Raw genomic sequence first — 15,561 nt, 5'->3', positions numbered from 1 at the left:
AGGTAATTAACCCAACAAAAATAAAATAAAGAAACCCCACACTGCAAGCTGTCAATGTCAAGAGTTTGCCACCACAGAAGAAACTGAGTACAGGTTTTAATCATGTCAATTTAACTTTAGCTCAGGTATGAGGACAAATGTTAGATTTTAGCAATATAACCACCAAAAATACTGGAAGTTGAGATTGGACCCCTCCATATTTGTTTAATTACTCTGATATTTGTTATTGTTGCTTTTATGAGAAAACAGGAGACGCCCTGTGCAATAAGGCAATCTATTAATCTGCCATATGCACAACAACTGAGGTGAGAATATTAAAAATTATCTTTCCAGGATTTTAAACTTCCTACTGCAGTAGCAACATTTCATTCACCAAAATTAGAAAATGCCAAGCCTACAGAAGCCCAAAACCTGCAGCCATCAGTACGCTAGCATCGGGGAACAGGCCGAAACGATGCGTAATCAGTTAAGGCAACCAGCAGCACGTTAATGTATGAAGAGTCATCCTTAATTAACAGATTCACCAGAAAGCAGAGCAATGTAGTCACACCACTATTATTCTCACTTTAAATTATCGTCACACAGAGTACAAGGCTATAATTTTAAAAGCAGTGATGCTATAAGATAAATACAGAGTAGACAGGGGCAGTAGAGAGTTTTAGACCATACCAATACAGTGAGACATTAAACATGGGAGCTTTTCATACAAACTGCAAAAAGGTGCCTACATTTAATACGTAAATTGATTTAGATTCAATGTTATAATACAAGAACTATCATTGGTATGGCCTGAGCACTGAGACAAAGAGCCCTTCTGGACAAATAATTTCCAAAAATAAAAATAAAAGTGCCACAGACCCCAGTCCAAGGCTCAGGCGCCCACGAACCACTTCTAAGCAGAGAAGCCACATCGCACAGTCTGACTGCCATGTTAGTTTGGAGTTGCCGTCTGAAAATGTGGACACAAAAAGTACTTCATGTTAGATCAACAACAACAAAAGCAACAGTCAGAGATGATCACATGTCAGCGTTTGGGGGGGTAAAAAGGAGGCCATTTTTCTCCCTCCCCTTTTTTCGAACTGGCTGTCCATGCAGATTGGTGAAAACCAAGAAGAAGCAAAAGGCAATGTTTCACTTGGTCACAATTCATCTACAGTAAGGAGAGAAAAGCAAAACCGAGAAGTGTAGAGTGTTCAGTCTACAGAGCAACCTGGCCACAACGGGGACAATAAGCATGAGGAATGGGAATTTGTATAATGGATGAGTGCGCTATACAAAGATGCTCACCAAGACCGCAAAGCACAAGTTAATTTGTCTAAGACTGCTAAGCCAACACATTCCTGCATTTTTTTTAAAAACTCCAGGCGCACATAAGTAATAAAAGTGGAAACATCCAGGGTGAAATAATCTACATGTTTACTTTGTCTTAACATACCTGTTCTTAAAAAGTAGTTCATCAAGGTGACATGCAGAGCCCAAATGCGTAGTAGCGCATTCAAAAGACTGACTAACAGTGCGGCAAAGACACAACTAAAAATTAAAGACAAATGAGGCAAAAACAATCCAAGCCACAGATGTTACATTTTAAAGTCCATCAAGACGCAGTATGCCAAATATCAGCAACACATGTGGCCATGTGACCCATGTCTACATTCCTATATACACACACACACACACACAATATTTAGACACAAACAAAAGCTCTAATAATAATGTGCATAATACAACAATCCAACAAGACATTTATAGCAGTCTAAACTGACTTTAGTTTAATTCACACCATTAAAAATACTTCTGTTAGCATCAAAGATCACACATTTACCGCGGGGCCACCTCTGATAACTTTACAGGCCACAAAGCCGCATAAGGACATTTTTCCATGTTGTGTATAATATGGTAAAATATTGTGAAATTAAAGTTGGAGACAACAGATTCTTTTGGCTAATTTTGAAAAACATTAAGTAAACGTAACAGATGACAGCTCCTCATTCGTGAATTTGTTTGTTGCATCAAATGAAAATCGGCCCGCGAGCATTCTCATGCCAATTGATTTTCTCCACTCATGCAATGAAAATAGTGCTGCGATTGTCACATGGACAGGTACAAACTAATCCAATTTCTTAGTGGCGAGCTTGTGAAGCCACACATCAATATGCCATTAGTGTTTCACCATACTTCTAAGCATGAACTCAGTCTACAATTTAATGTCCAAATTTTGTAGTAAAGTTAATATATTAAATCTTACTTTTTCATGTGTCCTTTTATAATAAAATGCATATTATTCATGTAAACAGCTGCTTTTAAGAACTATTGGCATCTTTAATGTTTCTTTTTGCCTCAACACTGCCACGACACTGAGCTGAAGGGAATAGCTGTGTCACATGATCAGTGTTGAAGTAGAATAAGGTGATGATTCACCCTATAAAACTGCTTATGGCTTATAATTACAGCTCCTTTAGTCCTTTCTGCTCTGGTTTTCTGATATGTAGATAGCCATCCATCAGTGTCACAAGAGTTTGGTATATGCACAGGGTGCCGAGATGATGGAGGGGGAAATTAAATATTCGTTTAAGAGTAGTAGTTAGGAAGGGTTTATATCATCCACAATGTACTTCTATTTGCACAAGAGACAGAATACCCATGCAACAATGCAACACCTGTCCAAATGATGTGTATTATTGTTCACTGCCCTAAATGACTTTGAAGGTCTGGTTATTACAGCATCTTCTGATGTAGAAATGGTCTGAATATTATTAATTATCCTACCAGCTAATGAGCTAGATTATAGTAAACAAACTTTTTATTTTTTTAAACCGGTGTAAGCATGAACTAGTGCACCATTCAGCAACAAACATGGAATAAACTACATGAAACTTAAGTGGTGGACAGATCAGTATTTTCCTACATTCAATTTTATTTTTTTCTAAATTGAAAGACTATTCAGTCCATCGTCTGAATCCAACTCAAACAGTGGTTCTGATTTGAGGGGACCCTAAAAGCAGTCTCAGGTATTAGATGTTCAGCATTTACAGCTTGTACATGAAGCCTCCTGGCAGTAACTTTACACTGAGATCTTTGAGAATTAGATTCTTTAAAGGAGGTTAGTGTGTCCATCAAGTCTCTAGATTTATTACCAGAGGAAGGTCTTACATGGGTCTAAAGAGGCAAAACAAAGGAAGAACAAAAAAAATACATACACAACACTGATTATGTACACAAATACACATGGACAAATTGCAGCAACAGCCCAATGTCAGTCACATCAAACAGCTGTAGAACTGCTGTGGACTCTCAATTAGAAAATAATTATGACCTCAGTCTATCCAAGTGTGAAAACCTGGAGGTGTACTGTGAATGTGTTATTAGTGCGACTGCTTGACTAAAAATGACAATGTTCATGGACAGTGTTATTTATGGGGGTTTTAAGTATATCGCTGTGTCTCTTCGTGTACAGAGCAGAGATCTTCTATAGTGACAATATTCAGGATACAAATCAACCTGACCTTTGAATATGTCGGCTACATGTTAATTTGACTTTCAGGCAGTTGCTTTCCCTCAGTTGTTGGGCAATTACTTTGCTACCAGCTAACTAAAGTCAGAATGACAAGACAGTAAAATCTAGACAACAGTCAGCTGTGCTCGAGCAGTGAAGTCTGTGAGCACCTCCTCAGAACGGGGCATTATCAGCTGAATTTAAAATGATCCTGTGTCACGCACAATATGCTCATCCCATTGTTTCCAGATATTTGGCAGATCATAATCCATGTGTAAAATGGTGTGATGCACAGTTTACTCAGAGCAAATGAATACAATGCAGTCGCAGCCTCACTTGCAGTTTCATAACCACGCACAGTGACTGGCTTTTTCTGTCTTCAGGCCAGTGATAACTCTGTCATTAGATGTTGTCATTTCTGCATCAAATGTTTATATTTCAATTTTATGCCACAGGCTGGACAAAAGAAAAAAAACTGTCTAACATTTTGGGTGATTAACTTAACGGGTATCAATTTTTATTATCAAAAAAAAAATATTATCAATTATACTCCACTAAACAAACGCAAAATCTCTTTTAGAGAGACTTGTGAGGATGATGATAAAGATTTAATATCTTAAACTGAAAGTTACACACTCAGTTCAACACCGCTTTTAGCTTGGCCAAGACATTTGTGCATTCATGTTGATTTTAACGTTGCATTGCACAAGTGCAAATAAATGAGTCATTTGATTTGCTGGCATGTCCCAAAACCAAGGTCGAAACCACTCGCTGCGTAACCCAAGCAAAAATAGAAAACACAGCAAATTGCTTTTACCAACATGACCCATTACCACAGATGCATTTCACTTAGGAGAAAAACCTCAGCAGACCGTGACAGACGATGAACCGAAGGCCGAGGAGACTCATTTATACAGTGTGATTTTGAAGTGCACAATAGGCCATATGGTTTCCAACAAAGATGCACCCCATTGCAAATCTCTTTGCAGATTTGTGTTTTAGAGTTTGATAATTAAAGGGACCGGTTAATGATTTATTTTTATTTATTTTATCGCTACATATAAGGTGTTTTTATAAGTTAAAAAACAGTCAAGGTGACAATAAGCCCAACATCATTAGCTTACTGGAGTGCAGTAAGTCTAAAACGAAATTATTCCCCAATGCTTAAGGTTACTCAGGCAAGCTTACAATACACTGGAGGAAACCCCAAACCATGACTAAAGGCATCAGCCTTCACTTTATTTCATGAATAATAACTACTGCCGGAGACGTCACAGGTTAACTTCGCTTGCTCTTGTGGACACTGCATATTTCAGGCACAGCATGTGAAAAACCAAGTTAGAGTCCATGATGATTTTTTTTTAATCTCCACAAAGTTTCAAAACTAAGACTGACATGCAAAAAGCACATTCCAGTTATCCATCTCAGAATATTTCCCATTAATTTTTTACCTTGAATGTTTTAATTATTGCGCTTCAGCAATGATGCAAATGTATAAACTCACTTCCAGCACATTCGTAAATGATTAAACTTCTGAGGTTCACAAACTGTTAATTGATCACAGAGCACACAGGGTCAAATATAGAAGTCACCAGGATGACTAAGGTGGCGAATTTCACTGGCTGACTGTGCAGATCCAACCTCTCCCAGAGGGTGAGACTGCACTGAGCAGAGGCACCGCCCCTCACAGAAGGGAGAGGGGTTTGCTGGATGAGTGTAAAGTTTATTTACAGTTTAATCATCAAATATTGATCAATAAATTATTTTTTTAAAGCTTTGAGATATACATTTGCAGTCAAAGTTTAAATTCAGTTTAAACAACAGTTCTAAGGACCCTAAATAATACAGAGAAACACTGAAGATTTTGTTAAAGACGACCAGTAATCGACTGCGTCATTGCTTAGCTGTTTTTCAGCCAGGATTCTCAGCCTGTGTCGTTTGCTGTGCCGACTTTCCTGATGAGCTCTACTAGTTTTGTTCTAATAAACTCTTAATCATAAATGGAATTCAGCATGTCCTATTTTAACACTTTGCGCATCACTCTGTAATTATACCTCCAAAATGCTAGTTGGCAGAGTTACTGAAACTACTATTGTGACTGAAACAGAGGGGATGATGTGGGAGGTAAATTTAATGAATGCTGTACAACAGTTATTTTACTAAAAGAGAAGCTGCTGAACCAAATGAGCCCAAAAATGGTGGCAGAGATGCAAAACCCAGGAACCTGCAGATGGTTACAGTGACCTATTAGTGGTTTTTGCATTAGCGTTATGAAGGAGCCCACAATAACAATAATAACAACAACAGCTTACTACAAATTATATTTTGTTCTGTTGCACAAAATCAGCTGCTACTTGTTAACATCCAGGTGTGCACGTTATTCTGCAGCATGAGCTGATATGACATAATGCACTCCGATGGAGTTAGGAGCATCACAACATCAACTTAAACTGAGATTTTAGAGTACTATTCATACTGCGGCTCATTTTTAACATGGGCGTATTTATTAAAAAAAACAAAAACACAATGGTCATTGACATGAGGGATTCAAATCATCATTCATTTAATGAAGCAAAAATAATTCTGCATCATGATGTTACTGTCCAAGTTTTACTCTTACTCACATACCTGATTTTCAATAATTATACATTCGCTCAAATAGGAAGTCTGATTAGCCGGAGATCTAAACTATTTTTGCATCATTAAAATCCCTTTTAACCTGTTATTGTGTTACTAAAGATATGTAAAACATTGATACACAAAATAGTGACAGCATTAGCATTGTGTGCAGTACTGTGGGGACTTGGCAGGTTTCAGGGCCAAACACTGCAGGTAGTCAAACTGCAGGCCAGTGTATACAGCGCTACCTATTGCTTACCTGCTCTTCATTAGTGTTCACCTAAAATAATATTTTTCCACTTGTCTACTGTAGAACAACGGCAGCTTAAAAACCAATGACTAAAAGGTTCTGTTTTTGTTATTGTCAAAAGTGAAACCAGTTGGGAACTGCAAAACTTTTGCCGTTTTGTTAACGTGACAAAGGGCACACAAGCATCCTTGTGCCCTTTCATTTAATTTACCAAAAATTGCATTTGTAATTTAGTTAGCTGCTCTACAAACTGGCTCCCCACACGCACAGTAACAGAAAAACAGGCCCACAGGAGAACATATTGTTGTTAAAGAAATTGACTTACTTCAATCTCATTTTATGTTTCACCTTTTATTCTAAGTACAATGCACAAACACTGGCTACTGTCCCACTTGAGATACTGCCACAAGGCAGAAATATTTCATTAGATAAACACTTGGAACACGAAGCCTGGCAAGATGCCGCTCCCCAAAAATTTCAGTCAAGGCTTTCACTGTGTGCAGCCAGCCAGCAGCTTCCTCTTAGAGCAGAGCATCTTGTTCCCCTAGAGGCTTTGCCTCACAATTTTCGTCAGAAACCAGGCCCAGATAAAGACCACAAGGTTCTTTTTTGTTTTCCCATCATTGCTAAGCTAAACCCATTCACCTCCACAATTTTACCCCACTGAGCAGGCTGCCTTTTAGGACTCATTAAAGTGTAGCGTGTTTAGTTAGTGGGACTTTCAGATCCCACAGCCTTCTCGCAAGGGGAAAAAAAGGCTCTGCGCACAGCGCTGCTATGAGAAAAATACAGATTTCCAATTCAAATACTGTGAGTGCTTTTTTACTAGCGTCACTATGGCACAATGTAAAAAGTAGGATAATACTGGCAAGACTTGCTTTGTTGACCACCATTAACTTTTGGACAAAAGTCACATTTACTGACTGATCGCGTTTAAAGTGGCTAAACAGAAGAGCTAAAACAGTTTAAAGCTGTTAATTTCATGAAAAGTGATTTTGCTTCATTTTCCCTGACAATGATGAATAAAATAAACTCAAACATCAGTGTCATCCATGGGCCAAACTGTTGTAAGCATCAGTATCAACCCAGAATTTAGCAGTCATTCGATCCCTTGTAGAAAGTACAGGGGCTTTCAAAATGTTGTCACAAAGATGCAGGGAGTTACCTGAGGTAGTAAACTTTTGTTTCTAAGCCATTTGTCATTCTATAACCTCTGAAGCTGGTAGTGCTGGCTCTGTTTTAGCAGCTCACTGATTGTGCTAATTAATTACATAGAAAAGTGACTGAGTGGGTGTTCAGCAGCAAGATTTCACAGCTGATCAAATTCCACTGAGATACAGCTGAAAAATCAACTACTATTGAATCAATCTCAGCATTTCCCCTCTTTACTGCAGCTTTAAAGGGTGGAGGAGCATCCTCACATCCCACCCACCTCACCCCAATGGGTACAACAGAAGTTATACCTGCATCTTAAAACCAATTGACACCTATTGATAATTTAAAATCGTTAAATAACCTAACACAAGTAGCTGTGTGTCTTTGGACTGTGGGAAGGAGGCAAGGTACGCCATGCTAGCGCTGCGTCAAACTGTCGAGGATGTACCTCGCCTTTTGTGCTATAGCAGCTGAGAATGGGCTCCAGCCCTCCCATAACCTTAAATTGAGTAAACCCAAGAAGATGGACAGATGTAAATTTATAAAGAAAAGCGTTTGTACACTCCTAGGATCCAATATCACAATTTTCTGTCAGGTTTCCATTTTACATCACAGCAAATTTTTGGGGAGTGAAGTTCAGACAATTAGCAAAGTGCTGTTAGCAACATTCGTGAATCTGTTAAATGTTTCAGTGCGACTTTGCTAAGCTACAAAGCCGCACCGCCAGTGTTTTGTCTCGTGTCAATTATATCATCAGTTATATCGTTATCGCAAATTGTCAAATATATATCGTGATAAATAATTTTGGTCATATCGCCCTGCTCTAAATTTTGATATTTTTGGTAGGATTTTTCTTGACAGACTACTGAAGAACACCACAGCTTTCAGTTCTAAATTTAAATTGATCACACACACAAGTCATAACGGAAACTTGAAGATATCCAGGCTTTTGAGAGGACCTACACTTTAAATGGCCACTACTGAACATACTACATTTTGTTCACTGCATAAACAAGAATCTTAACATTTACCAGTGTTTTTTCTTTAATTAAACCTCTTAATTAAACTTCCTAAAATTAGCAAAGTTTTAATCTCAGTCATTAAATACTACATCAAATACAATAAGACTGCTATGAGAAAACATTCATCGGGGAAAAACAAGCCGAATAAACCCTCGTGATTTTGACAAGAGGCAGTTTAGTACAGATCTGGCTGACCATAGAATTTCTTCAACTTGAACATGAAGCCAACATTTAGATCGGCATGTACTGATGTGACACTGAGCACTTAAAATGAGGAGGCACGAATCTCTGCTACCAACTCCACAGAGGATTAAATTGACCAAGTATGCGTGACAAGCTGCAGAGTAAAGAACTCCAGAGTGCACACACTGACATGCACAACCTGTCCTTGAAAACTAAAAGCACACAAGTAACGGTTCAAAATATCACAGCTGAAAACATAGATGAGACTAGTCTACCCACACACCAGAAGTACAAAGGATAAGGCTATAAAAGAAAATGCTGGAGAAAAGGAAAAGGTTAGTCTACTTGTACCTGGATGAGAAAATGTAGATGTTTTATTCAACTATTTTTATTTATTGGTTAGGTATTAGATGACCTGGAAAAAAATAAAAATCAAGTAATTTGTTTTCTTATGTGGGAATACTGTACGCTGCATCTCAGCTTGGGTGTTTGACATCCCTCTCACTCGCAGCAGTAATCCTCACGTCTCAGTTCACCTCACCAATGCCAACCTAGCAACTTTCTCCCTTATAATCAACAGCATACATCTATATTTAAAAAATAAATAAATAAATAAAACATGCAGCGACTTCTAAGTCCCAGCTCTCCCTCCAGAGACACACCTCTGTGTGTTTTGGGTTAGGTGAAGCAGCTGTTTGCACATGCGCAGCATTATTCATGTGGTTTGTTACTCAGAGGCTGTATGGTCCTTGACAAAAAGAATATAGCCAAAAACATCACCTACCAAATTAAGCACATACATGCATTTTACTACTTGGACATATTGCCCCTGGTCTACTTATTTCCTTGAAATCCAATCAATTTTGCTGATAAATTAACACTGTCACCTCACAGCCCAACATGATCACTCCAGCCTCTTGTCCTGCTCCGTAGTCCACATCTCAAAAAACTGCAGTGCTGCATTATGTCTTTGCTGTGTGTGTTCTTACTGGCAAACCAGCTTTCAATGCAGTTTAACTTAAGGATAAGGAGGGGAAGCATCTTTATAGGTGAACTTTTATTACTTCTGTAATGATTGTCCTAAGGTTGAGAAAAGGGTATTTATGCAGCATTTTCCCCATGCCAGCCAGAGCATGTCACAGTAATACTGAAATGTGACGCAACTGAGTTATAATTGGCAGTGTGCCTCCAAGATTACAAGCGCACAATTTCTCACCAACACTTTTGGAAAAAGTCAATAATCCTGCAATCTCAGAAGAAAACATTATTTGAAAAATGCAGAATTTGGCTGAAATAAAATTCAGTTGGGTTCATATTGCTCAAGAGACTGCAACACATGTTCATCAGTATTGACTTATTCAGAAATCCTAACCAGAGGCATTTTTATATTTCATGCTCTGTGCTGCTTGGGAGCTAGAGTACAAACATCAATATGTCGATGCTTATGATTCTTCATATTTGCCAGTCTGTTATTACTATCTTTAGGTATGAAATTAGAAAAAAAAAAAGATAGCTGACGTGCAGCCGTACAATAAAAGCAGTACAATAAAACATTTATACAAGGTACAGATTACCATTTGACTCTTTAATTTAGTTTGACAATTTTATAATTGTTGAACGAGTGGAATTAGTCTAACCTCCTGTAACAAAATATACAGTACTATAATAGGACTATCTGCCATTATATTTTAAAGTGTGCAAGTCATTATTAAGGAAAAACTGTTCCTGTGCTCCAAGAATAATCCACCATGATACTTGTAAATTAAAGAAAAACCACACACATACTAGTGAGACTGCTGAAATCCAAGTCGGTACTTAAAACCACTAAGAGTAAAAAAACAAAACACTTTAATTAAACAAAAAAATCCTTCATGAATCCAGTTCACCAATATCCAAATCACACGTCTAACAAAACCAGGCATATTTCCACCACCAGAAACAGGCCTGCAGTTAAATTACATAAAGCACTCAACACACACAAAAACCCCACCTACTGTATCCAGGCCTGACAAAGCAGTAACAGGGTTCAAGGACAATGCATTGCTGATCTCCAGTAATGACCTGCACATACTGGGGAGGGCCACCCTGTGGCCAACACACAGTAAGTGCAAAAGCCACAGAGCCTTAGCCTGTCTCAGCAGCAAGGGGGGTTGTAATGGGGGGGCGTTAGGCAACGAAGTCATGGAAGGGGGATGGGACGGACATTTAAGGAGGACAAAGAGGGCAAAATTGCTTTTCTCCTCAAAGCTACACGCTGTATACTAACCCAGTTCTGACAGCAGCACACATCGCCGTGCAGAGCACAGTGATATGTGGCCTTTGGAAGTTCACTCACTGTCCTGCATTTTAGTCACTCTGTCAGCAGCCTTTATTTAGAAAGGCAGACGTGGGGGCTCAATAATACATAAAGACAACCGCTCTTATCTCTTGTCCTCAGGAAGGCTGCTGAAGCTGTGGACGTTGCACGAACAGAGAGGAAGGGGAAAAATGCCTAAAAGCAGCAGCTATCTTTTACATACCTATGATTAGATCTGCCGTGACACTTCATCTGAATTAATATCCCCTGAGCGATGTTCAACACCACTGATATCAGAAAAATTAAGTGCAATCACTGTGCAGCGAACAGTGTTCTTACAGCCAGTACAACTAAGAACAAAATAAAACGCAGCATGATTGGGGAGAAGCATTTCTGTTAGAGAAATTATGAATTCCCCCCCACAGCGTTTCATTATTTTGTAGTACTGCATTTATTCGGATGCCCAGACAAAAAGCAGCATAGACAACTGATTTTTCATCTGTTAATCGCATATAAGGTTTAATAATCACTAAGGACCTCCTTTTTATAAAATAAAATAAAATAAAAAATTTTAAAAAGGAAAACAAAAAAACAAAAAACAAAACTGAAAGCTTCAAGATGTCACTTTCCTTTTGACTATTCCCCTAGCCACAGATGTCCTGCATTTCTGGTAAATTACCCGGTCAGGCTCTTAGCTGCTGACTCCATGATATGTAATCTTTTCGTGACCTCACAGCTGAAGGTTACTCACCACGATGCCTGTGGCTTCGACAGATTCACTCAATCAATATTCAAGGCCACACAAAGTACAAAGTAGAGTGAAAACGCATTTGCCGCAATTCCAAGTCTTAACAGGTCAAGCTTACAAAGACAAAATTACCAGGCTCTTTACTTTGACCGGCGTATCACCCAAAAATAATCCAAGGTTTACTAGCAATGAGATCAGGCAATAATTTAATCACTCTGAAAATACATAGGACTCCTTACAGCTAGCAATTTGCCTGTGTAAAAAAAAATATACTTATATTATTATAAGTCACTTAGATACGGAAAAAAATCCCAAAAACAATGGGTGACGGGGGTTACGTTTTTAGGCTTTGTGTGTTTATAGGCAAAGGCCACTGTTAAAACCAACTGAACTTAAATTCCTGTTAGTAAAGCATTTCTACAGTGAAGTGAAGCCATCTCACCGGGAACAAGTGAACGCAACCCAGTGATGTTAGGTTAATTTGTGACACCTGTGGCGGTGCTGAAACCCAGCTCATCCAATTAAAGACCGTGACTACTTACAGATTACGCTACGAAAGAAAGCGGTTAGAGGTGGAGCGTTTAATCCGGGTGAAACTTCCATTTTCTGCTAATTGTGGTTTAGCCGAGCGGGTTTAGCTAACACAACCTCTGCCAGTGATGGAGGGGCTTTAGAGCGTCTTTTTTTTTTTTGGTCACACAATTTTATTTTGTAGACCAAACTAATTAGGTTACCCCACTAACTTAAGAAGCTTTAAGGTTAGGTTACAAGAGGCAAAGTTTACTCAAGTCAAAACTACTTCTAATGGCGCTCAGCTAGCATGTCTGGCCTAGCTAACAGCTCTGACCCCTTTTTACAGTTAGTATTTCTTTGTTTTTAAGCACGCTAACACTTTGACTTGTCTTACCTTGATGTGTTGAATCGGCGTCGCGGGAATTTATTGAGGTACAACCTGCAGACATCAAACCTGGTCACAGTCTTTGCGCAGCAGAATAAGGAGCGGTGGCGGGAACCCAGCCACCCTAAATAAACTAATCAGACTTTTGGCCAATCAGCGCAGACCCACCCTCTCTATACCGGAAATAGACGATTAATTGATTTGCTGCAGGTGTAGGCTGCTGCTTTAAACAGCGCTCAGCACAGAGGAGAATTACAACTAAGAAATAGCGACAGCTCCAAAATAAAATAAAACCAAATAAACAAAAACAACATTGTGCCACTAGGGTTCTTTGTAGGGTAATCAGCTAATTTTAACAGATAGCCTTTTCCAGCGATGACGTGAACATAAACATTTTATATATATTTTAAGTTTTCAGCATCTCCATTGTTATCCATGCAGAGCAAACATATGGGCATGGAATTAATATATAGGTGGCCTATATTTAAAGACAAAAAAGGGCAAAAGACAGGAATGCTGACAAAGGTTAGGATCGCTTTGGGTTTTTGTGTTTGTTTTTTCTAAAAAATTGGGACGAGTAGCTAAGCTCCTGTATTCTTCACAAATAAGCGCTGCATGGAAATTCAAAAATAGCATAGGAATATGCATGTGATAGCAGAACTTCATCCGGCAACTCTAAGTAGCACAACACCCGGCTGCACTTAACCTATATAGCATTGGTCTTTTTGCAGTTACGCTGCATCTTAAACCTTACAGACCATCTTACGATTAAATTAGAAAGACAGAAAAAAAATAAAGCCACCACTCATTAATTTTAAATCTCATTTGTATTTGGACCCTCTTTTTTCTCTTTTATAATTTAGAGCTTAAATAAAATCGCAAGTTTTTATATTAATGAAAGAGCTCAAGTCTAAGATCAAACAGCTTAAATTTTGTTAGTTTGTTTACTGGCTCCATCATGTATCCAGTAATATTAATTTCTATATGTAACATCAGTCCAATACACCCCACATTTCTACCTTTGGATACAGTGTAACGACTACTATGCGGATCCCACGTTTCAGCTCTCTACAAGGCCTGTATTTCTGCACACTAGAGCAATAGTGCGTCCATGCATGTCGAGGGGTGGGGGGGGAAGGAGAGAAAAAAAATTGAGCACATGTGCGGAGAAAGCCTGTTGTAAGTCTCTCCTATATGCCAAGCCACCGCGATTCAAGAGTTGAAAATCAGCCCTGAGTGGGGAAACATGAATGCATCACGGCGACTTTCCCCATCGCGTCTGCATGCAATAAGACAGCCTGAGACTACAGTGAATGCATGATCTGCTCTACACACTGTCCTCAGCGAACAGAAACAGGCTTAGTAATAATAATAAAAAGAAGAAGAAATCGATTTCACATGTTTCAGGTGAATGAGCAAATGTGTAAAAAATATCTTACCGTTTCTACAAATGAAAGTTAGGGACGTCCTTAGGCAAACAATCTCTGAATGAAAACACCTGGCCAATAGCGTGTAAAATGACGAATTCCGCTCTCTTTAGTTCAAACTTGGGAACATAAAAAGCCAACACAAACAAGATAAAATGAGGGAAATGAAATATTTATTAAATCAAAACACAGAAATGAGTTCCTTTCAGCAAATGCATGAAACAAAAGGGAAAAAAAGATAACAGAAGAAAGAAAAGGAATCAAATAATTAAAAAAGCCGGCTTCTGCCTGTCTCGCTCTTTACAGGTGCGCCACACAAATACGCGACATCACTGAGTGGAAGCCAATGCACGGAGGAGGTTCTCTTTAAAAGGAAGATAGTCCTGCCGGCAAATATATAGGGCCGTATCACAGCATGCCTATACCTCTCCGCACTCCCCGTTTCATCCATTCAACCTACACATGAACATGCATTGGACGCGGAAGTATACCCGGAGAAGCTCCATCCACCGCTTATGCGTGCACAAGCCCTCCAATGCTATTGGCTCCGAGGCGTTCCTCACTGAGCTCGAGCGTCTCTTCCCAGATCACAAGACGCCATTCGTCCTCGCCCCAGTCACTCAAAGCGACCGAGCATTTTTCCTAAATATGGCATTTGAAGTCAAACATCGCCTTTTTGCCGTGGTATGGGTCTGTGGAGCGGGCGGGAATAACACCACGACTCGAGAGTAGCATAGTCCGCTCTTTTGCCCCCCCTTAACAAAAAAGAAAAGAAAAGAAAAGGAAGAACAAAAAGCAAAGAAAGAAACCTGAGAAATTTGTTTAACAGCAGATCACCACACTGTCACCATCATCTAAGAATCAGCGACCTTACTGAAGTCATGTAAGAGACGTGTGCTGCTTTCACGTGTTGCAAACGGCTCGTTTTTTTTCCTCTCTCTTTTCTTTATTCCACTCCAGCCCTCGCAGACACAATAAAACTACTCCGAAACGCCTTTCCCCTCCACTCTCTAGCAGGCCAGCCGCACTCGTTCTCACCCTGCTACTGTCTGCGCCATTTCCCCGTTTGCACTGGTGCTGAAAGCGAATCCCCGCGTTCATCAGCAGGTTTCAGCACCGCGGACAGCGCACTGCTCTAACACAGTGACTGTAAAGGCAGCCTATATGCCGTCTGACTCGGAGCCCTCCAGTCAACGGTCAGCCCTCAACCCTCGACCTACAGGTTAGAAACAGATGTGGGCGTTAATTGGGGCTCTCCCGGCACTTTTTCATATTTTATTTTATTTTAAAGACATACTGATATTACCGTAATTTTTACCTTACTGGATGTGCACTAGTGAAGCACACTCTACAGCAGGAGTTATCTCATACCTTCTTTGTCGACTTTCAGAGGGTGGAGCAACAGTTAGGCTAACGTAAATGCAATCAGAGGGGAGATCGGTTCTTTTAGGCGGTCAGACAGTTTCAAAC

General features: G+C 39.4%; 1 protein-coding gene across 4 annotated transcripts in view; it reads right to left on the bottom strand.

Annotated features, from left to right (window-relative positions):
* elavl2 (ELAV like neuron-specific RNA binding protein 2) overlaps positions 1–14,532 on the bottom strand; it is a 28,468-nt gene extending 13,936 nt beyond the window's left edge. The window contains exons 1-2 of one of the 4 annotated variants that reach the window (XM_026161953.1): positions 14,104–14,532; positions 859–949 (exon numbers count right to left, since the gene is read on the bottom strand). In XM_026161953.1, the coding sequence (XP_026017738.1) occupies positions 859–930 (72 nt within the window). In that variant the 5' untranslated portion in view covers positions 931–949; positions 14,104–14,532. Of the gene's footprint in view, positions 1–858; positions 950–12,673; positions 12,798–14,103 lie in introns of those variants that run through there. The other 3 variants (XM_026161956.1, XM_026161954.1, XM_026161955.1) reach the window with 3 other exon arrangements.
* Between the last annotated feature and the right edge of the window lie 1,029 nt (positions 14,533–15,561).

This window comes from Astatotilapia calliptera, chromosome 3 (genome assembly GCF_900246225.1).
Source record: "Astatotilapia calliptera chromosome 3, fAstCal1.2, whole genome shotgun sequence".
Taxonomy (NCBI): Eukaryota; Metazoa; Chordata; class Actinopteri; order Cichliformes; family Cichlidae; genus Astatotilapia; species Astatotilapia calliptera.
This window is presented reverse-complemented; position numbering and strand designations above follow the sequence as displayed.